This window comes from Leptidea sinapis, chromosome 10 (assembly GCF_905404315.1).
Source record: "Leptidea sinapis chromosome 10, ilLepSina1.1, whole genome shotgun sequence".
Lineage (NCBI taxonomy): Eukaryota > Metazoa > Arthropoda > Insecta > Lepidoptera > Pieridae > Leptidea > Leptidea sinapis.
Window position 1 is genome coordinate 5672538 of NC_066274.1, and position 23540 is coordinate 5696077.

Here is a 23540-nt window from a genome sequence, read left to right on the forward strand (position 1 = left end):
CGAAATATCTGAAAAGGTGGAGTGTTCTCATCAAACTCCAACCGACTCGCGGTTTTTCCATTTATCAATGGTGGGTTTTACACTTGATATTTTATGAGGCGAATACCTATATCTGAAGAGGACATTGTCGGATATAATAATAGATACGTAATAATTACAGATTGCGAAGCACATCTTAGAATATTTATGAATGATTATTTTACAAGTTCGTATCCGAAGTCGGAAAGTTTTTAAGTTACTTAAAATATTTTGAGCAAATCAAGCTAATCCATACTTCTTGGTACAGTGGCCGTTTTACTTATGGCACATTGATGATGTTATAATGATTGGAAAAATTTTATGGATTATATTATTTGCCTGAACACAGTCTACTTACAACGCATACTGCGATACTAAGACATATCAAAGGGGACGCAGTGCTAAGTGGTGTGGTGGTCAGATTTCTGAAAGCTCGTTGACCAATTATATATGAGTCACGGTTCTCACTAGTAAGGGAACGAATATCTCTCAAATATTATGCTGAATCCTTTTGCCAATGACCAACGAGAACTTCTTGTTTCATTATAGTATTTATTTGTTGGTATATTGGTATTTACCAGTGGGAGGCTCCTTTGCACAGGAAGCCGGCTAGATTATGGGTACCTATTTCTGCCGTGAAGCAGTAATGTGTAAGCATTATTGTGATTCGGTCTGAAGGGCGCCGTAGCTAGTGAAATTACTGGGCTAATGAGACTTAACATCTTATGTCTCAAGGTGACGAGCGCAATTGTAGTGCCGCTCAGAATTTTTGGGCTTTTCAAGAATCCTGAGCGGCACTGCATTGTTATGGTAGGGCGTATTTATTACCATCATCTGAACGTCCTGTTCGTCTCGTTCCTTTTTTTTCATTAAAAAAAAATCTGCTGTGAAGAGGGGGTACAGGAATGGACCAAGAATACTACCCTGAGGAACACCAGAGAACATCTGAGCACTCCTCATTAATATTGATCTGAAAACTCGTTTTATCAAGGTATGATTAAATACAACTTTTCAGATCTGCTTGTCATATTCTAGCAGATGCCCATCTGTTTGTTGAGATTCTTTCCATTCTGGTTGAAGCAACATAATTATGACTCAACTCGTCTTTGACGACGCTTTAAACCAACCAACATACAATACCTGTATCTATCGTGCTATGTAGCCTATTTAGTATGTTGTTCTGGCATATTCTTAATATTCATATAAAATTACAATTAAATCTATTCAGTAGCTATTGCGAAGACGTCTAACAAAATATTCAATGTACAGTTTTTAATTTAATAATAATAATTTTTTATTTGCGAAAAACTGCCACCAAGTTTTTAGCAATTACCATAGATATGAACAATTAACATTAAATAAAGAAATGAAAAAAAAAACAATACAAATGTTAAAAAACAATAAAGACAGCGATATTAATGCTTTAAAACATGTAAGGATTATTTAATAACTAGAAAACGAGGCAGCAGCGCGATTCGCAAAAAGGAAAGTTCTCGGCAAACGTTAGGACGTATTTTCCTAACACTAAATTTGTCGCGGTTTTATATAATAATCTCTACATATTAATGTAGAGATTGTTATTTCTTTCATTTTATATATAATACATACTTAATATTTGTTGTATATTTAAATATTATTATAGCACAAAAACTGTAGTTGGAATAAATTAATTACAATAATATTAAAAGTAATAACGGTAAATATTTGATTACCGACCCGGCAGTGTGTATGTAGTTATTATCATAAGTTACTCATTACAATTGAAAAAAATAAATGTTCTAATCTTACAGAGCTTCCCGGATCTGCGAACATGGTATAAAATTATTTAAAATTATATGATCAATTTTATAACAGCGGTATAGATTTCATTCGCTGCAGCCTAGTGCTAACCAGGCATAGAATTTGGAAACGATTTCCATAATATATTTTACATACTTACTTTGACCACGACATAAATGAAAAACCAATAATATTATGCATATATAATAAATATTCATGTGATGTTAAAATGGATTGGGGTGGATAAGGAGAATTGAATTGCTGTGATAACATTGGAAATAGTAGTACTAGTTTTTTTTTTTGTCATAAAAAAGGTAAGAGATGAGACGAGCAGAACGTTCAGCTTATGGTAATTTATACGCCCTACCCAATGCAATGCCGTTCAGAATTCTACAATAACCCAAAAATTCTGAGCGGAACTTAAATTGCGCTCGTCACCTTGAGACATAATGTTAAGTCTCATATGCCCATTAACTTCACTAGCTACGGCACCCTTCAGACCGAAACACAGTGATGCTTAAACATTACTGCTTCACGGTAGAAATAGGCGCCGTTTTGGTCCCCATTAACTAGCCGGCATCCTGTGCAAAGGAGCCTCCCACTGGTAAATGGAGGTATGAAGACAAATACAGTTTTTTCAGATGAAGAAAACAAACGGGCATACGAGGAATCCCAAGAGTGACGATCTTATAAAGAGTCGAATAAACTTACATAAGGAATTCGAAAACTTATTCGTATGTGGCTGGTAAGGGTTGAACCGCGGGCCCCGTGGTCAAAGCAATTTTTGAAAAATCCGCTTGGTATCATTAATTTATTGTAGTAAGAAAAACGAAGGCAATCCTTCAAGTATGATACTAGAAGGTTGGGTCTGTAGTGGTTTGCTTATGGCATCAAGTCCGGCTCTGTGTGTGTTACACCAGTATACTAGGAGTTCAGAAAACAGTGGGGTACATGTTGTTGTGGTTTCTGTAACCGGATTGCATGATACAATACTTAATATAGACGCATTAAATAGTTTAGACGGAGTGCAAACTAAAGTTGGCAAAAATATCCGATTTCTGAAAAACATAAAAGGAATAGAGTATTCCCTTATTGTACATTGTTTCTCACTTTTCTGTCTATCTATCTTTATATGCCAAGATAATGTATAAAGTTGAAATTAATTTCATACACTAAAGTCTAAGGTTTAATGCATGCAAACAAAACAAAATATATTTATGTCATATTTTGATACTCATAAATAAAAGTATAAATTTCATTCCCCTTTTTTTTAAATTTAGCCTGGTGTTGTTGGACAAATAGGCAACCAAAAAATACGAAAATCATTTTTGATATAACATTAAGAATTCTTATTTCATTCAAATAAAATATCAATATTTTCATGGTTCATTCGTTATTTAAGGCATAAAGGTCATTTAAACATTTAAGGCATAAAAGTCATTTATTTTCTCTAAATTGATTCCTTTTGAATTCTTTTTAATTTGGAATATCTATTTTGATGAGCATAGGCTAAGAACGGATTGGGTGGGTGTATTTATAAAAATAATATAACAACCCTAGTTTTGAAAACGTAGGCGAGATGCAGAGAACCACGACTAACGAAACCCAGCGAAGTAGCTATTATTTTTCACTCTCATTCAGAACACGTCAAACTTTCTCTTTCTGTCGCCGTCGTTCTTTACATCTGGAACCGGCATTATATTAAAAGCACAGCAAAGCCAGTATTTTTAGTACTAGTCTAGGTACATGTACTTTTAAAGTATTCCTTGTACTTAATAAGACTATAAATGTGATTTACTTCCTTGCTTCATCAATAGTAAACTAATTCTATCATCATTAATATGCTCACAATGAAGCGGATTACGGAAGGGCTATCTTGTTCTAACCTTGTTTATTTATTGTATTGATGCTTATGTTTTTGTTATTAGGCACATGGGCTAAATAAATAATACATAAATTAATCTACCTCGACCGAGAAGGCTCCGTCTGTGCGCACGTACTATAGGCACAACCGTGGCGCACACAACCTTGTTACGTCGAGTGTTTTATTTAGCCTTTAAAGTGGTTCAGTGTGCGTAGTACACGACATGCGAATCAATAGTATTACCAAACAACTCCTACGCTGTCGTGTTCGCCTGGTACTCGGAGCGATCGTAAGGATACTTGTTGCTTCTTGAAGGAGCAAAGGACTCGTTATTTTCAAGTGTTTGGCGTCTTATAAAATAAATAGGACCGTAGTTTTATAAATATTTTATATATTTTCTTATACGACAAAATTATTCTATAGAACCAACCACTGCTAATTTGAAGCGCTTGGTGTTCACCAAGCGAACAATGACGTCATAGTTCATACAGAGGATCGGGGACGATTGTTTACTTCAAATTAGCAAGTAATTAAAATTTTTATTTTCGCAAAATTTTTTGTAGTTTAAAATATATTTCTTGCTCAAAATAGTATTATGATCAAGGATGTTTATGATTAAGACAAAATTCTGAATAGACTAATAATTTTTATCTAAGTAAATATTGGACTCTAATTTTCAAATTGGAAAATAATTCTAAAAAAAAAGTATTTTTAATCACACTATTCCTAATCTAATGTTATTGATAATTATTTCGACTTTTTAATTTGGTTATCTATGAAAGCTGGGTTTTTAGTTTATTTTAACCATTATTAACCATATTAATCGATGATGATTTCGCAGCAACGAATAATCGACTTTTTGGCGTGCACATGACATATTAGCACGCGCTTTTGTATATTTTGACACAAGTACACAAACGGGTAACAGATATAAAAAAAATAGCTGATTACTCTGTTGGTAAGGATAATGTGACAGACTATATAAATTATTGGATTGCCATATGTCCTTGTGAGTGTGTAAAGGTCCAAATTAATCCGACCGATTGTAATATAATAATAATCATAATAAATTTGTTTATTTCTGTAACAAAAAATACTTTAAAACTAGGGGCAGGTGTCTCCCGTTAAGCTTATCGCCTGTGTTGGGAGTCACCGCTCTTTAACCTTTATTTATTACAAACAAAATAACACAAATTATAACACTAGCTATTTATAAAAGTTCTACTATTATAATTTACGTAACTACTATTTATAAAAAAGACATGATCAGAGAACGGAGGATGAAGGGAAATGTGTGTGTGATTAATCCGACGAAGGGGCCGAAAATTACGTTCCATGATAAATTACCTTCAAAGATACATTACATACAAACATACATACTAAGCTAATAGACGTGGGGCTGACTGTTTTAATGATTGTATTTTCATCGGTGCTTGATAAGCCTGCAAAGTGTCAATTATATCCTACATTTTAAAGTGGTTGAAAATGACGTTCAAAAGTAACATTTGGTTACATTGATACAAACCTGTAGCTAGGTTAGGCTGGAGGTGTTAAAAAATTGGAACTTTTGTGTAAGTCGTTTTGAAAAATTATTTACAGCTTATATTGTGTAGTTACTTACAGTAGCGATTAACAACGTCTATGCACTGACTTAGGCCTCGGATCACCTACTTCGTAAATAGCATGCTATGTTTCTTTTGCTTTCTGGCTAGTCTTTTCTGAACAGTCTTACTTTAAGTTAATAACTTTTAAAACAGCAACCCCTCAATTTATGGACGCAAGAAACCCAAAGGGTACAAAATATAAGGTTAAGACTTAACGAGTACATAGAGTTTCAAAGTTTAATTTGCTGTTAAAAAAATTAAACCAATTTATTAGTTTATTCTTGACGCTAGTGAATAAAACACAATTGGAGTTACAATAACAACAAGATAGAACATACAGTGGAAACTAGATCTTGGAAGCGTCTAAAAATTATAACATTTAATACGATCTCCTATAATACGCCTTTTTATGCGAGTCCCTGCAACTTAAACTTTAAACTTCGACGATCAAGTCATCTGCGATCGGCTTGATTCTTTAGCATTGCGTAGAGATGTGGGTTCTCGCTGCATCTTCTACCGCATTTATGACGGGGAGTGCTCAGAGGAGCTGTTCGGGTTGATTCCAGCGGCCGAATTCCACCATCGGACGTTACGTGCAAAGTACCATCCGCATCACGTAGACGTCTGGCATTCCACAACCGCGCGTTTTGTTCGAAATTTCTTGCCTCGCACAGCCTCTTTGTGGAATCAACTACCGGCGGTGGTCTTCCCGAACAGATACGACTTAGGGCCCTTCAAGAAAAAAGCATACCACCTTAAAGGCCGGCAACGAATTTCTTGACACACCTCTCCCCATCCCGTTAGCCTCTTGCCCGTTTGCCCCCTCCCATATAAAAAAAAGAAAGAAAAAAAAACTTAAGACTTGTTTTCATACATTTCTTAACACTAAATACGATTCCTCATCCCGTTTAATACGCCTATTACGCCAACAACAGACAGATATAGTCTTGTAAAAACGGAGATAGCCGAAGTGGATTTGTTGTTGTGTTTTAAGCAACTGTTCGCTTTCAAACTTAGCCGGATTATACTTCGTCACCAATCGCCACACTGTAATTACTACTATTTCAAACTTATGTCAAATAGCACTGCACGTCTCATACTAAACTAAATTTCAATTTTTACTTAGGCAGTACCGCCTCTTATTACGTAGCATTTACATCCTCTTTGGTCTTTGTATTGAACTTTTTAATCTCACCTGAATCATATATCGAAATATCTGAAAAGGCGGAGTGTTCTCATCAAACATTTAGGGTTTTATTAGAAATAGAATTCTAGAAGACCTGGTGTCGTAAAATCTCATGTCCCATTTCATCTATACGTGCAGCATTTTAGAATTTAATTTACTCCGACTGTCTCACGGTTTTTCCATTTATGAATGGTGGGTTTTACCCTTGATATTTTATGAAGCTAATACCTATATCTGTGGAGGACATCGGCGGATGTAATAATATATAGGTAATAATTACAGATTACGAAGCAAATCCTAGCTTAATGACTATTTTACAAGTTCGTATCCGAAGTGTAATACCGAATTCTGCGGCGAGTGTTCACAAAAATGAAAGCGAACAACAAGATATAAGCTATTCCGAAATCTTTAGATGTCTAATATCATTTCGCATCACATTTGAATTATAAGGTGTCTTCTTATCCACACACCAGTGGGAGGCTCCTTTGCACAGGATGCCGGCTAGATTATGCCTACCACAACCGCGCCTATTTCTGCCGTAAAGCAGTAATGTGAAAGCATTGTTGTACTTCAGTCCGTAGCTAGTGAAATTACTGGGCAAATGAGACTTTACATCTTATGTCTCAAGGTGACGAGCACAAATGTTGTGCCGCTCAGAATTTTTGGGTTTTTCAAGAATCCTGAGCGGCACTGCATTGTAATGGGCAGGGCGTATCAATTACCATCAGCTGAACGTCATGCTCGTCTCGTCCCTTATTTTCATAAAAAAAAACACGGTTTTTCACCGTATGATTATCGTCACGGTCGTTAGCGTTGTATTCTGTGGTGCTACGACTAGGCACCGCTCGCTCTCGTAGACGCCGTGTCTGCCCCTCAGCGTGCCTCGTCTATGCGCGGCGTGAGTTACGGGGGATACTAGTTACACAATTTTTTCTCCCTTTAATAATCATATATGGCCACAAATACTTATATAGTATCGTTTTTACACTTTTTCACAACGCACGACGACATTTTTAAAATATTTCATTAAGCAAACTGATCTGTCATAGACGATGACAATTCTCATAATGGCCGCCTATCGGCCTGTAGCAATGTAAGTGTGTGCGTGGGGCTATGTATTAACACGTTAAATGGCTTGCCTTGGTGCTACACTGTTATGTAAGGTGACACGGAGTCCTTATTTTTTTATTAGTCCGTGCATAGAGCCACTCCTGGCTGTTGTCACGTGCGATGGTTTAGCCACATTTACACCCACTTACGTTTTCTTAATGACGAAAATCGTAACAACGTGTTAAAATCACAATAAATTGGGTTTTGTACTCTAGTTAGCAAAAACAATTGTTTAAAAAGTAACAACCAAAGGGAGTAATTTATTTTCTTAACATACGCTAAATCAGCGTTGGGATAGATTTCTTTAATTTTTTTTTATAAAATTTTGGTAGGCAGCATTTCGGGATTCGTGAATTCTTTGCTCACAGTTCAATAATTAACGGCTGTTTTCAATAATCTGTCTATCCTTAGTTTAGCCTACTAGAGGTAGGACAGATCGTTTTACGCTTACTTACACTTTAATAACCTATCGACAGATAGCATTGGACTAAACTAATAATATAACTATATTGGACATAACTATGGATAGATAAGATCATGTCATTAAACGGTGACAGCAATGTATCCGTTACTAGAGATACGTTATTGAAAACGGCCGAAAACCAATTAACGTCTGCACTGGTTGCTGTCTGTCAGCCTAGCGAAACTCTCTAACGGTCGTTCCCAATATTCAGTCCATCTCTTACTTGAGATAAAAATCGTAACTATCGTTGACTTTTCTGTCCCAATAAACTTATTGACGGTAACTCACCTTATTCGTACACGCTGTCTGTCAATGCTACGACGTATAGCTTACCAGCGATATAAAGTTTGTATGAATATTGCAATTCTCGCGTCCCAATATAAGGCGATAAGAATGACTAATCGGGCATATTGGGACAGCTTCAGATTATTGACAGCTAATTACTGACAGTAGTAAGAAAAAAACGGTTGTATGAAACGTGCGTAACGTGCGGAACGTCATTGATAGATTAATAGGTGACGGCTATAATCTTGTAATAAACGGAGATAGCCGAAATCCTTTAAACGTAAAGGTACGTTAAAACGTTACGGAACTGTTCGCTTTCAAACTTAGCCGGATTATCTTCGTCGCCATATTGTAATTACTATTTCAAACTTATGTCAAATCGCACTGCACGTTTCATATTAAACTAAATTTCAATTTTTACTCAGGCAGTCCTGCCTCTTATTACGTAGTATTTACATGCTGTTTGGGTCTGTGTGCACATAGCCTGCGGTGACTACACACGTACCTACAGATAATAAGTCAGTGCCCGCGCAGACTAAATAAGATCCCGCGGACGTCTTACAGATATGTCTGCCACACTGACCGCAACGGTCCTACACTAGCAAACATTGCACCGACTTGTAACTCCTTACCTCAAACCACCTGTGATCTCACCCTTTCGCCAATAATCGAGTTATTCCAAACTTTAGATCGCTGAAACCTTTTTTCCTATATTTGGAAGCCTTTGCAAAACTTTCCACATTGCTGCTAAACCGATGCGATGCTCTACTCCCACGTGAATTATTCATAATCAATAATACATTATGGCCACGGACGAGAAAAATATAAGGTCTCCGTGTCACCTTACATAACAGTGAGGCACCAAAACAAGCCGGTAAACGTGTTAATACATAGCCCGACGCATACACTAATACAAGCCGATCGGCCGCTATTATGAGATTTGCCATCGTCTGTGACAGATCAGTTTGCGTCGCAATAAAATATTTTAAAAATGCCGTCGTGCGTTGTTAAACAGTGTAAAAACAATAATATAAAAGTATTTGTGGATATATGATTATTTGAGGGAGATAAAACTTGTAGGTGCTTCACTTGCTAATACCACGGCGCGGAGTCCTTCTTTTTTTACTAGTCCGTGATTAAGGCTTATACTACTGACAATTTCGTTTCGGTTTTTGCGTTCAGCATTTCAATATCTCAAATTATGCACCGCATTCGAAATGTGTTTTTCTTTACACGAATTCAATTAATTTTAATGTCTGCTCGCCCGGCTTGTCCTTACATTCGTCACATCTTAAAATCACTTTACTCTTGATGTTTTTCTCGTATTTGCTGTCAAATGAAATTACCTGTTCGTGAATTTCTCATTTTTAACCGACGTATTTTTTTATGTATGTACACCGATTACGCTGAGATTTATGATCCGATTTTCGGAATATTCTTTAGTTTGATGCGGAATATTTGCTATTTGGTCCCATAAAAATTTGACAGTAATAGTTTTTTATCTTATATCTTTAAACGAGCAATTCTTGTTTCTTTCAATTAAAAAAAAAAGTAGTTTTATCCGTGTTTTAATGAGAAACAGCTGTAGTAACATTAGAATGTAAATTTCGCCACTATATATAAGACTGTAATAGCTCAGATGAGACATTGGATGATCCGGAAAGCAGAAGAGCCCGGTTCGAATCCAGATGTCCTATTAGTTTTTTTTTTGTTCAATTTATGGCTATCCACTATATCCTATATATATCCAAGGCTCGGTCGTCCGGATGTTTAATATTAAAGGTATAAGATTTGTTTGAGGTTTATTAAATTAAATCTCTATTATTTTATACTTTTGAGTTTTTGAAGACGGTTTTTTTTATAAGTAGTTTTTTTTTATAAAATAAATAATACTAGACTGTAGTTTGTATGCTAAGGTGGCAAACTGCTATTTTTAAGGCGAGTGTTTTTGCTCCCGAGGTAGCGACTCTATCTACCCGGAGACAAAACTAATTCTAACTGTGATTGTTTTCAATGCAAATCTTGCTAAGTATGCTTTCAACTATTCAAATCGGTGACCAGCCAACAGGTTTGTGTCATATGTAATATGAATATTAAAGACGGGACACATTCAATCATAATAGCCTCGCATTAATCAATAATAACAAACCAGTTTTTCATGTCACAACATAATAATAATTGCAACTGTGTGATAAATGATTTATAGGTTTTATTTTTTATCGCATAAGTGGGATAAATAAAACGGAAGAATCATTAAACTCTAATTATCTACTACTTGTTCAATTACAATAAATGCAGATATAATATGATGAGAAAAAAATCAATTTTTAATCACAATATATATTCGTAATGAGCTAGTTGGATCCTCGGAAACAGCAGGGACTGAAATAACTTTTTAATATCCCTAGGGATTTTAAGTGATTTGAATATTTTGAAATGTTGGATCACTTGGCGTTGCGTAGAGACATCGCTTCATTGTGTGGAGCTTGCTTCCACGTACTATAAAGTTGTGGTATGAACTTCCTCGTGCGGTGTTTCAGGGACGATACGACATGGGTACCTTCAAAAAAAGCGCATACACCTTCCTTAAAGGCCGGCACGCTCCTGTGATTCCTCTGGTGTTGCAAGAGAATGTGGGCGGCGGTGGTCACTTAACACCAGGTGACCCGTACGCTCGGTTGTCCTCCTTTTCCATAAAAAAATGAGGATTAGTTAATGAAAGTTTCAATGATCAAAAGCGGACATTGAACGAACAATTAACAGGCTGAATAATTAAAAACCGAGCGCGAGCCAAATAAAAAAAAAATATGTCAAAGAAGCTATACAGATACACTCACACATTGTATGATGTATCGGACACTAAAACGTGATACAGGGTTTAACTACATCGCTTGAACAATACATTGTTCAAGCGATGTAGTTCGATCGCAACGCATTTCTTGACACACCTGTTGTTGCGGATGTCCATGGGCGGTTGCCGCACCTCTCCCCATCCCGTGAGCCTCTTGCCCGTTTGCCCCCTCTCATATATATAAAAAAAAAGAAAAAAAAATATGACAATTTCATTCAATATAAAATGCAAATAAATATATACATATCAAATTGATTGATTAAATATAGCAATAGAGCCTACTTCAAAATTATAATTTTAGTGATATAATGCATATACATATTTTATATTGTCTAAGCTAAATAAAAAAAAACAGCTGAAAGTCGATAATCGAATGTTGCACAACTTTTAAAAGAAAAACTACATAGGAACCATGTGGAAAAAGTTTCACTTAAAAATCTCAAACCATGAAGGGTCTATGTCAATTCGAAGTATCTACCTATTACAATAAAACGGAAATTTCATACTTTAACCCCTATTATAAACATAGGCAAAGATTAGATCTTCCTTCCTCTCTTCATTAGATTGGCCGTGGTGTAACTCAAATCAACCTGTTCAATAAAAGTCAGTTAGCCTAATTCTGTAATGATAATGTAAGAAATTTACAATACAGTTTAAGATTACATTTTTGAATTATCACTACATATTTTTAGAAATATCAATGAGTAAAGAGAGCCTATGTTTCATTATTTCTCCAATACGAAAAAAAAAGAGTTACACGTACGTTACTTACTGGGTACCACAACGGCGCCTATTTCTGCCGTGAAGCATTAATGTGTAAAAATTACTGTGTTTCGGTCTGAAGGGCGCCGTAGCTAGTGAAATTACTGGGGAAATGAGACGTAACATCTTATGTCTCAAGGTGACGAGCGCAATTGTAGTGCCACTCAGAATTTTTGGATTTTTCAATAATTCTGAGCGGCACTAACGGGCAGGGCTTATCAATTACCCTCAGCTGAACGTCCTGCTCGTCTCGTCTTTTATTTACATAAAAAAAAACTCACACGAGTAACTCAATATACTAAATTAACTAACTGAATAAATTAAAAAACTCATGTGTTAAGAATTATCGAGTACGGTAGATGTGGATTGACCACACACCATAAAAAATATATAAGCAATTATAAAAGTATATGTAAACATTGATTTATATACAATAACTTTAATTTTAAAAACATGACTCTACCATAATATGATCACCCAGCCACCGCAGATAGCACCCGACCATCCATCAACTTCCTTCGAACATATTTTTGGGGAAGGGAACAACCCGTCCCACGTCTCCGCCACAAGCAATGGCATTTAAAGTGAGCATGAGGAAGCCTATGACAGGAACTCAACCAAATAATAAAAAAGTAATCTACATATTTTACAATACTCACTAGTCGGGTTTTTCGTTCTCGATATCGAGAATCGAACATGTTTAGGTTTTCATGTTTCCAAGAAAGATTATCGTAGTGTTGTGACTAATGAATAATGCAAAGCTTTGGACGTACGAACTGGTCGAGAAAGTGGCGCTTCTAAGATGACATTGATATCTAAAATATTTAAATGTATTTTCAAACGTTTATAGTTAGAATTTCATGAAGTTTTCTACAATTCTTTTTTCTTTCTACTAAGGGATTTCACTTGTAAAGGCTAACGGCTAACTGAAACTAGCGATTCGCTTTCGTTCGTTAGTTTTCCTTCGGTATAATCAAATTGTTAGGATTGAAATTAGTAAACTGTTTTTGTGCAAGATGTATTTTTAATTATAACTTATTTAGCAAGAGTTTCGTGATCTTCGTGTAGCTTCCATTGCGGTGAAGGGCAAAGAGAGAGCAGGTTCTATAAAGTATGCATTGTCTATACTCTGACAAAGACTAAAAGGATGACGTAGATTAAACAGTATGCGTACAGAGAACAAGTACTATTTTATAGACAAATTTTTACACAAATCAAAACTATTTCATTTCGTAGGTAAATTTTATTAAACTTGACATATGTCATTTTTTTATACAGCTCGTTCGGAAGGCAGATTTCATTAGAGAAGAACGAGCAAGAAACTCTAAGGTTGCTCTTTTCAATTTTTTTTTTTTATAAATCATTTCAATTACAATATATGCAAAGTGATGCAACAAAATACACAAACGTCAATTACTAAATGCCTTATACGAGTAAGTAAAAAAAATGTAAATTAATAAGTAAAAACATAGTTATAGTTGTTGAGTACATACATATAGTACCAAACAGTAGATGCATCAATCTACACATACCGTAAATAAAATAAAGACATTATGCGATCATTTTATTAGCATTATATTTATAAAAAATATATATAATAACTTTAACTTAAAAAATAAAAGAAATAAAGAAACATGAAGCAGACTTCCCGGAAAGAGGATCATCCAGTTACCACAAGTAGCGCCCGTTTACGAGCATTCACGCATGGACCAGGCATCGCCTCTTTCGACCATCTTTTAGGGAAAGGAACGACCCGCGTCACGTCGCCGCCACAAGCAGTGGCATTAAGCGACCATAACGATGCCTGTCACGAGAACTCTACCAAATAACAAAAGATTAAGTCCATCCACGTATGCAATACTTACTAAATGCCTTTACTTACAATTATTACTATGTGGACCTGGTCTAATATACATGATATGCATTGAATAGAGCAAACACATGGCAAATGATATTTAGCTGTAATAGAACTGACAGAATGATATTACCTATAATATCGTCGTCGTTTGGGCTTACGTGCACCGTCGTTCTCTATATGTCAACAAGTCCTTAAATGAGCCGGTAATTTTAATTTAAGTGAAGTCCACCACGTTCGAATATAGAGTATAATAAATTAAAAAGAGCGCAAAAAAAGGATGCTGGGAGAGTTTCTTGCGCCGCTTCTTCTCTCGCAGTGCGCCATTTGTTTCCGAAGCGGTAGTAGTATCTAGTATATTAGAATAAATGCCTTTTTCGCCCTTTTATGCCTCTTGAGTCCGCTGATTTTGTAATATATAAACAATACACATATGTATAATGTTTCCTTTGTTACAGTGCATGAAAGCGTACGTGGAGTTTGAAATATGCAATGGGGCGTACGAAGTGTCGTGTCCAGACGCACGATGCAGCGCAGGCGCGGCGCTGTCCACTGAAGAGATCTCGAGGCTGGTGTCGGACAGCGTCCTAGAGAAACACATCAAGTTTAGGATCAATCATGGTGAGTACCAAGTACATCTGATCGGCTATTTCATAATATATTTTGAAAAAATTTAAAATTAAACACCACTACTTAATACTTAATAAAAATAGTGTAATTTATTTTTACAACTATGCCTAACGCGGGTCACACAAAAAAGCGATGATCAGACATAAACCATTGGGTATATTTCTATTAAACGTTCACAATCTTAAAGATAATTTGATTACCTTACCTTTAGTACACGGCTTTTATTCGTATTGTGTTTGATAAATCTGGCTGGATTTTTTTCCCAATAATCTTGGTGCGCAATGAATTGGGGACTATTACTTCCACACTTGTGGGCGGTATTCCTTTTAAGGGCTTGTACGTGGATGTATCTTTCATTCACGTACACAACCTTAAATTTTTATTCTATTCTAAAAGGATGTATCAATAAACATCACGAAAATACGAAACAGTTAATAACTTGAGTTGTTAAGAATAATAATTCACGCAGGGTATCCTATTTTGCATCGCATGCACATTTTTTTTCAGTCCCGCAAATCCCGCGCCCGTAATCCCGCAATACCGAGAACTCGGTATAGCGGGATTGGAAGCCCTAGTTGCAGTGAATTGCTGGCTGCCGTCACGAGTAGACGGTAACGCACCGTGCAAATACAACACGATATCATTAGCGTATAAGTTTCAAGCCAAAACAGTTGGTAAATCCGAATCCTTACAAAATAAAGGCATTAAATTCAAATTCAAATATTTTTATTCAAAATAGGATGTGACATCACTTATTGAAAGTCAAAAAACTACCACCCATTCCTAAATGAATACCTCACGCCTGAGAAGAACGGGCGCAACAAACTCAGCTGGCTTTTTTTTTTCATCAAAAATATGTTTACAAAGCAACATTGTACAATTAAACTTATTATTTAATAGCCTGAGGGCGGTCGCTCCATTGCCAATTTGTGGTATCATTAAGAAAGTCATTTATGTTATAGTAAGATTTACCACACAAACATTTTTTAATAACGTAATACTTTTGTTTTGAACATTTTCTCGGATCTTGTAAAAGCATATACATCGCCCCACAAAAGACTTACTAACTCGACTTAGCTCAGTACTAGGCATTATAAGCTGTCCTGTCCTAAGTCTGGTCCTGGTGTTAACATTATGGTTATGACAGTTTCTAGCGAATTATGTGCCTATGAACATACGTTACATTATCAAGAAGCAACGATCAAGATGTTAATTTCTTTGAAATTTGTCTTCAATGATTCTTTAGGACCTAGGTTATAAATAGCTGGCTAGCTATATTATACTGGTTAACCAAATAATGTATCTTAACTATCGTAATAACAACAAAAGTTCATTGCGGTGGTTCGTTTTGCGGTCGCGGGTACTGATACAAGCTCCTCCCCAATTGCTCAAGGTCGCTGGCATTTTGTATCGCCTTAAGAAGTATCTGACTGACAAATTCTCATGACTTGCCCATATTTTGATAAAGATTTTGCCTACTTAGTAATATTATAATACTGTGTATTCTTGGCTATGAAGCCTGCCTCCTGATTACCACATCCACCTTATTTACCAGATTCCCAGGCAGGATGTTATTGCAGTGTATTTTATTTGATGACTGACGAGATAACGTGACGCGTAGATTTCACGAAGTACCTATTGAGTTATTTGATAGTATTCATTTTCAATTACCCATTGTTTTATTGTGTAGTGTGTAGTGCAGGTAGGTATGACTGTTATTGATCACACAAGTTATCAGGTATACGCAAAAGTCAAAATGATTACTGCAACCTATTAAAGTGTTTGATTTTCGAGTTCATATGAATAATTGATCGACATTCCTACATTACGACCTACTTGGGCTAGTTATATTTAGTGTTTGTATTGGGAATAGAATTTGCTGTTCAAATTATTCTATACGCTCATTAGAAGTAGTAACACTACGTCACGCGCGCGACGTACGCGAACACGAGGCAAGAACATTTTGTTTTAGCAATTGAAATGTAATTATTGAGCAAAATGATTAGAAACGTCAAGTTAGTTACACAAAGTGTGGATATGCTGTTATTTAAACAGTTTTTCACCGAACACTTTGTCATTGCGTGGCGTTGTATTCAAAGCGCGGTCGAAACACAACTGAATGGAAACTTTGCTTCAGCCATATTTTGAGCGTGATTGTGAGCCTATATTTATTGTACGTTAATTAATGGCACATTATAAAATCGTCTATGCGTGTAATCGTAGCAGTTGTTCCGTGGAGCTGTTGATCAGACTAAGAGGAAACAATACTACTATAATAGAATAATAATATACTATATTTAAAAACAAATATTTCAAAGATAGACATTAAACAGCTGTTGTCAGTTACAGTTATAAATTATTGTAAAGCTGGATGTTATTTTTTGTTCTGTGTCTATTTTATTTGATTTATATTATATTAAATGGTATGGCATTTTATGAAGGCATTCATAGTTCTTTGAATGATTATGTAAATGAGTACTTACGGCAAATATAGTTATCAAGTCTAACAACTGACTATCAATCATGTGAAACCATTGATAACTCAACAAAAACCTCAGTGCGCAATAAAATGTTTTAACGATGGATTGTTAGCGAGAGGAATGGTTCATTTGACTCCTCGCAAGCATTTGTTTATTATTTTTAACCGACTTCAAAAAGGTGGAGGTTCTCAATTCGATCGGTATTTGTTTTATGTATGCACACCGATTACTCTGAGATTTATGATCCGATTTACGGTAATTCTTTTTTTGTTCGATGCGGAATAGATGCCATTTGGGTCCCACTTTACATAGTTTGACCCAGTAGTTTTCATTTTATGAACATTTTTTACGAAAATTTTTGTCCATGTTGATGATATTATAATTGTTTTTTTTGTACGGTTTATTTAGGAGTTTTCATTCCGGTTGATTATATATTATTATTAGCTGCCACTAATGAGTAAAAAATAAAAAATAAAATCGTTTAAAAAAACCAACTTAAAAGTATCAAATAACTAAAAATTTAATTTAATACCTCTCTCATGCAAATCTTTAACTTTAATATTAATAAAATACTATTATTTGTATGTGCTATCAATATAGTTTTGAAGTCGGTGCCAAGCTAAATGTAATAGTAGGTACCTACACTCGCCACGCGTGACTTTGAGCGGGATAGCTTCGTCTAGATTCTAGACGAAGCTATCAAGTAATTAAGTCCCTCAATATCTGGTGCGTTGCAAGCGTACGTAGCCATGTAGTATGTAGGCAAAACCGATCCGCAAGGAATTTGCACTTATAGCATTTCAATCACCGGAAAAATTTGAAAAGGTGTTTGGAGCTGCCATCAACTTTCACTTTCACCGCATTATATTATTATGTGGCAGTCTTATATACCTACGGAATCACGTTCTCACGAAACGAGACCTTTTTACTCACAAGCAAGGCATTGAACAAACAAACTCCTTGGGCGGATTTTATTAAAGATCTGCAAAGTACAAGCGTCATAATCAGCCGGAAGACGTCCACTGTTGGACAAAGGCCTCCCCCAAAGATTTCCACGACGAACGGTCCTGCGCTGCCCTCATCCGACGTATTCCGGCGATCTTGACCAGATCATCGGTCCAACTTGTGGGGGGGCCTACCGACACTGCGTCTTCCGGCACGTGGTCGCCATTCGAGCACTTTACTGCCCCAACGGCTATCTGTCCGTCGAACTATGTGCCCTGCCCACTGACACTTCAGTTTTGCAACCAATGACAAGCGTACTCGTACAAATTCCACTTTACAGGCAGCTAACGTAATTTAATAATGACTCTTATGTCGCAGACAGCATGGGCGATGATAATTTTGAGCAAAAGCTAATTGCTTTTGCGGTATCTATTACATCGATCGTAGTTGTCTGGCAAGCCGCGGCAGTGTCACTAATTGAGGCGTTACCGTCGCGAGGGTGTGTTACCACTTACCACTCAATCTAGTTGAGTGCTCTGACTTTTATACATTTTAGCTTTAAGCTGAATGTTGATATTCTATGTGATATCTTAATCAGGGGCATGAAATCAATATATGCTAATAGGCATAGCCTACCTCAATAAAAACCTTAATTACAATTGTAGAGCGCTAGTGTTATAGTTAATTTAGTTTAATTTGGTTCTATTATTCTATCACCAAACCTCCATTAAACACCCCCACATTTTTTTATTGTGGCTCGCAGAATAAAGAACTGCATTGCATGCAATATTTTAATAAAATTGAGTAGAGGGGAGGGGTTTAAATACGTTATTTATGGTGGTTACCGTAGAATCTTAAAATGGAAAAACCACCAAGGAAAATTTATGGCTTGATTGTAATCCTCTTATGTGGATGCTATTTGATAAATAGGTAGCAATTACAGTTACAGTGAGAATTAAGTAAGGTTTTCAGATAGTAGTTTAACTTAAAGTAAGTTACTATTTTATATTTTAGTGAGCCAAAAGAATCATTAAATAAATCTACATTCGAGTGCATTCTTACGAGCATTTTATATAGACACCATGCTCTGATAATTGTAGAGTTGAGTCCTAAATTATGAAATAATTTATATTATTTAAACACGACTTATATATTGGATGCAGCACCTTACAAACTAATCTGTTATATATATGTCGCAGGGATATGATAAAAACAGTGATTTGGTCAAATCTCGGAAGATGTTAAAAGAGCAACACGGTTTTATCATTTCTCGAAACAAATCTAGTGATTCGACCAATTGCCAGAGTTGGTTCCGTGAAATGACAAAAAGTATTTTCTTTGGTGTTTATAGGGTTTATTTGGTAAGACTTAGACATAATTTGGTAAGAATTTAGTATCATGTGACATGTCGCAGGTGGAGGGGGGTGAGAGGGGAATGGGGAGGGAGGGAGGGAGATGTCTTCTGTCCCCTGGCTCACTCCCCCACTCCCATGAAAAGGTAACGCACCAGTCTCTTGAAAATCAAATTAATGTAACCTAACCTGAAAACAGATTAAACTTTCTCTATAGGCCAAGTAGAAGCCCTGCTTCGCGGGGCCCATAGTTAATTTTTAAAAAAACACGAATTCCATCTAAGCCGTCCGGGTCGGGGTATGACTCGAGTCTGAAGCTCCCTTCGTTCGCTTTTACATCGTAAGTTCTTCTAGTCGCGTCACTCATTGTCATTTTACGGAACCAACCCTGGCATTTGATCATATCACTAGATTTGTTTAGAAAAATGATAAAATCGTGTTGTTCTTTAAACATACTCCGTGATTTGATCAAATCACTTTGGGAATTGACCAATGACCAATTATTATCATTTCCCTGCGACATATATATATATATACAACCATTGTAAAATTTATTGAAATGAGTGGCCGTTGAGTTTCTTGTATGTTCTTCAAAAGCCCTTAGTTTAAGGCATAACTGAATAAAGTTTATTTGATTTTGACTTTAATTCGATAAATCTATACGGAAGTAGACCCCAAACAGCAACAGGCGCGACCGTGGGATTGTTTTCTTCCTGCATTACATAACGAGTTAAATGCCTTGGTTGTTGCGAACGAAAGTGTTTCCGTATAGAAGTGGCGCTGCCGCCTCGAGCCGAGTTCAACGAACGTACGATAATCCGCGCGCCTTTGAAAATGTTCACTTTACCATTAGGCGCGGAATCCACCACAGCGAATAGGAGATGAGATGTATTTTGATAATCAATCAGATTTCGTTAATTCCACATCTCCTCTCCTGTTAGCTTCGGTGGAAAACGATTCAGCGGAGAGCGTCGAGCGATCAAGCGGCGCGGCAGAGCGGAGATACGATTAGGCGGGCCTGATGACGTCTTGCATTCGTAGACATCACTTGACTGATTTCGAGCTCTCACAGCTCACATCACTGCTATGCACAGCGCATATCTCCTCTCCGCTTCGAGAGGAGACGAGCAGAACATTCCGCTGATGGTAATTGATACGCCCTGCCTTACAACCTTAATTCTTAAAAACCCAAAAGTTTCTGATCGGCACCACAATTGCGTTCGTCACTTTGAGACATAAGATGATAAGTCTCATTTGCCCAGTAATTACACTAGCTACGGCGCCCTTCATGTTTAATGTTTTCAATGTTTAGACATCACTGTGTTTCGGTCTGAAATGTTTACACAATTCTGTTTCACGGCAGAAATAGGCGCCGTTGTGGTACCCATAATCTAGCCGGCATTACCTGACAGCTTCGCAGCTTATCTCCTCTCGCCTCCTCTTCTCTCCGCTTTGGTGGATACCGGGCCGTACTCAGCCTGCAATGCCGGCCTGTTCAATATGAAAAGACAAAGCTGAACATGATTTATTCATTGAGCTTCAAAATTGATAAGAAGTTAACTCATTATACTTACTGTCCTTTGCTCTTTTAATTTGTTAAATATTTGTAGTTTATTCAATGACACATCAATATATTATAATTATGTTTGTAATACAATTCGCGTTTAAAGTCAAAATCACAATTACAAAGACAACATAAATAAAACATCTGGGAATCCCGAGTGCCGCGGGTTTGAATCCCACATCGTCCATAAAGAAGAATAACAAGCCTTGATAATTCTATTTTCATTCGCTATTTTTTTTGTGGTTTGAATCCCACATTCAGAGAAAAACAATTTTAAAGAATATTAGCTTAGGTTGTTAAGAGGGTAAGGCGCTCGTTCGCATGAACTTTACTGCTTTTTTTTATGGCTACCTACAAAGTTATCCGAACCCTTAACCTGTCATGATTTAAGGAATGGTGTAAAAGCCATGTATACCATTAATTAGACAACTAATCACATACTAATGTAAGTAGGTACAATACCTCGTGGTACGTAGTTAATTGATAATAAATAGCACTCACTGTAATAGTGTTGGCAAAATATACAAAACAACGGCATGGGATTAAAATACGCCTGTTTCTGCTGTGAAGCAGTAATGTGATTCGGTCAGAAGGGCGCCGTAGCTAGTGAAATTACTGGGCAAATGAGACTTAACATCTTATGTCTCAAGGTGACGAGCGCAATAATTGTAGTGCCGCTCAGAATATTTGGGTTTTTCAAAAATCCTGAGCGGCACTGTATTGTAATGGGCAAGGCGTATCAATTACCATCAGCTGAACGTCTTCATCGTCTCGTCTCTTATTTTCATAAAAAGATAATTAAATATCCTTTGCTGTTGCTTTGAATTACGTGTAGCTATATATAATTAACTATTTAAATATAACAAGTATAACTAAAAGTACTATTATGGTATTTACAACGCAAAAAATGACACTGATTGAAATTATACACCCACCGCATGACGAATTGTTTAGATTCGATTTTACGAGACGAGATATATTCCAAAAAAAAAAACTATGTTTATAAATGTACTATGAAGATTTCACTCTTAATCGATTATGATTCGATTAATATAAAGTGCTACAATAATATAAAGTTCTTTTAAAACAAATAAAATTACTCGGGATAGGAAGCACTTTATTTGTAGTCCCAAACTGAGTGTAAAAAAGTAACTTAACTTATTAAATATAATATAATTGTCTGACACAACCATTGCCCGTATATGGCCAATCTCCTTTCGTACAAATTAAATTTGTATAGTGAAAAACATATTTAGACATAGACTAATTACAATAAACTAGCGTATAGAATAGTAAAGAATGTGAGAGAGAAGAAAATCTCTAACGGAGATACAGCAAGATAGAAAAGGAAAGCGAATCTTTTGTTTCTGTAACAGATTTTGATTGACAAGTCGTAAACAGTCAAGAACGCTTGGAATTAGCTCCTTAGTATTTTGAATATTAAACTAGCTGAAGCACATATCACCAGTGGGAGGCTCCTTTGCGCAGGGTGCCGGTTGGATTATGGGTGCCGCAACGGCGCCTATTTCTGCCGTGAAGCAGGAATGTGTAAGAATTACTGTGTTTCATTGTGTTGTGGCTAGTGAAATTACTGGGCAAATGAGACTTAACATCATAAGTCTCATGGTGAAAAGCACAATTGTAGTGCCGCTCAGGATTTTTGGGTCTTTCAAGAATCTTAAGCGGCACTGCATCGTTCTGAGGTAACAAACTTAAAAAAACATACCGACGAATTGAGAACCTCCTCCTTTTTTGCAATCGGTTTACTAACCGATATATTATTAATGAAATAAACTACACACGCTGTCTCTGCGTATGTCAGCGTACGGATTTTACTAGCCTACTAGACTTAAACTACTAGCGTATAAATAACCGGACAGCCCTATAATGTGTGACCAACTTAATTTGTCAATATTTATTTTATGAAAATAAGAGACGAGACGATCAGATGATACGCCCTACCCATTACAATGCTGTACCGCTCAGGCCCTGATGCATATTAAAGAATGTTTCATTAACAAAAGTATTTAAAATTAAATAAATCATAGACATATTTGCATAGCTGTGACCTGCTTGAATGTTGTTCGAGAGATTCGTCTGAATCGCTCCATCAGTTGAGCTCGTACCATTCTAAACTAGTTATTGGAGAGTAAAATCGAAAGTGACTGTTTATATCTACCAGATTATACTTATAATTGATTGTGAAGGGCCACTCGACTGTACACAATTGATGTAGTATAATATATCCATACAAGAGTTGTTTCATAATGAAACAAAGCAATGAATTTAGTGTACTTTATCATTATGGCTTGTAATTTTGAAACATTTAGAAGTTTAATATGCGCAATACATCTTGCTTGATCACGGTTATGACAATTGGGAGAGGGAGCATGCGCGACTCGGCGAATCATAGAGTAATACATAGATAACAGAGAAAAACAGCTGGCGCTTTAATAGGAGTACTTCCTATATAATCTGAAACTCCTTTCTAACTCTTCTTCACATTTACTTTGTTCCAATCTTGTATTTTATAGAATATAATATTTATTCACAAGAGAGGAGAGTGACACTGCCGTCTTATGACGTCAGCACAGTCGGGCCAGACTCGTCCGGTTTAATTTCCGCACTCGCACAGAATACCGGCGTGAAGTAGCGGCTGAGTGCCGCTATTAGCATAAGTTAGTGTCGAGGACTGGAGGCCATCCCTCCCCTTCCACCAGATTATGACAGCGGTCCTCAAAGAGATTTAAGCCCAAGAGGGAACCGGTTCTACCAGAGTCGGAGAATCCCAC

The 23540-nt window shown here is 36.3% G+C and overlaps 1 protein-coding gene across 4 annotated transcripts in view; it reads left to right on the forward strand.

Moving 5' to 3' along the window:
- LOC126966408 (probable E3 ubiquitin-protein ligase RNF144A) overlaps window positions 1-23540 on the forward strand; it is a 153675-nt gene that overhangs the window by 103986 nt on the left and 26149 nt on the right. For all 4 annotated transcript variants that reach the window (XM_050810427.1, XM_050810429.1, XM_050810430.1 and 1 more), the window contains one exon: window positions 14236-14398. In XM_050810427.1, coding sequence (XP_050666384.1) covers window positions 14236-14398 — 163 coding nt within the window. The remainder of the gene's footprint in view (window positions 1-14235; window positions 14399-23540) is intronic.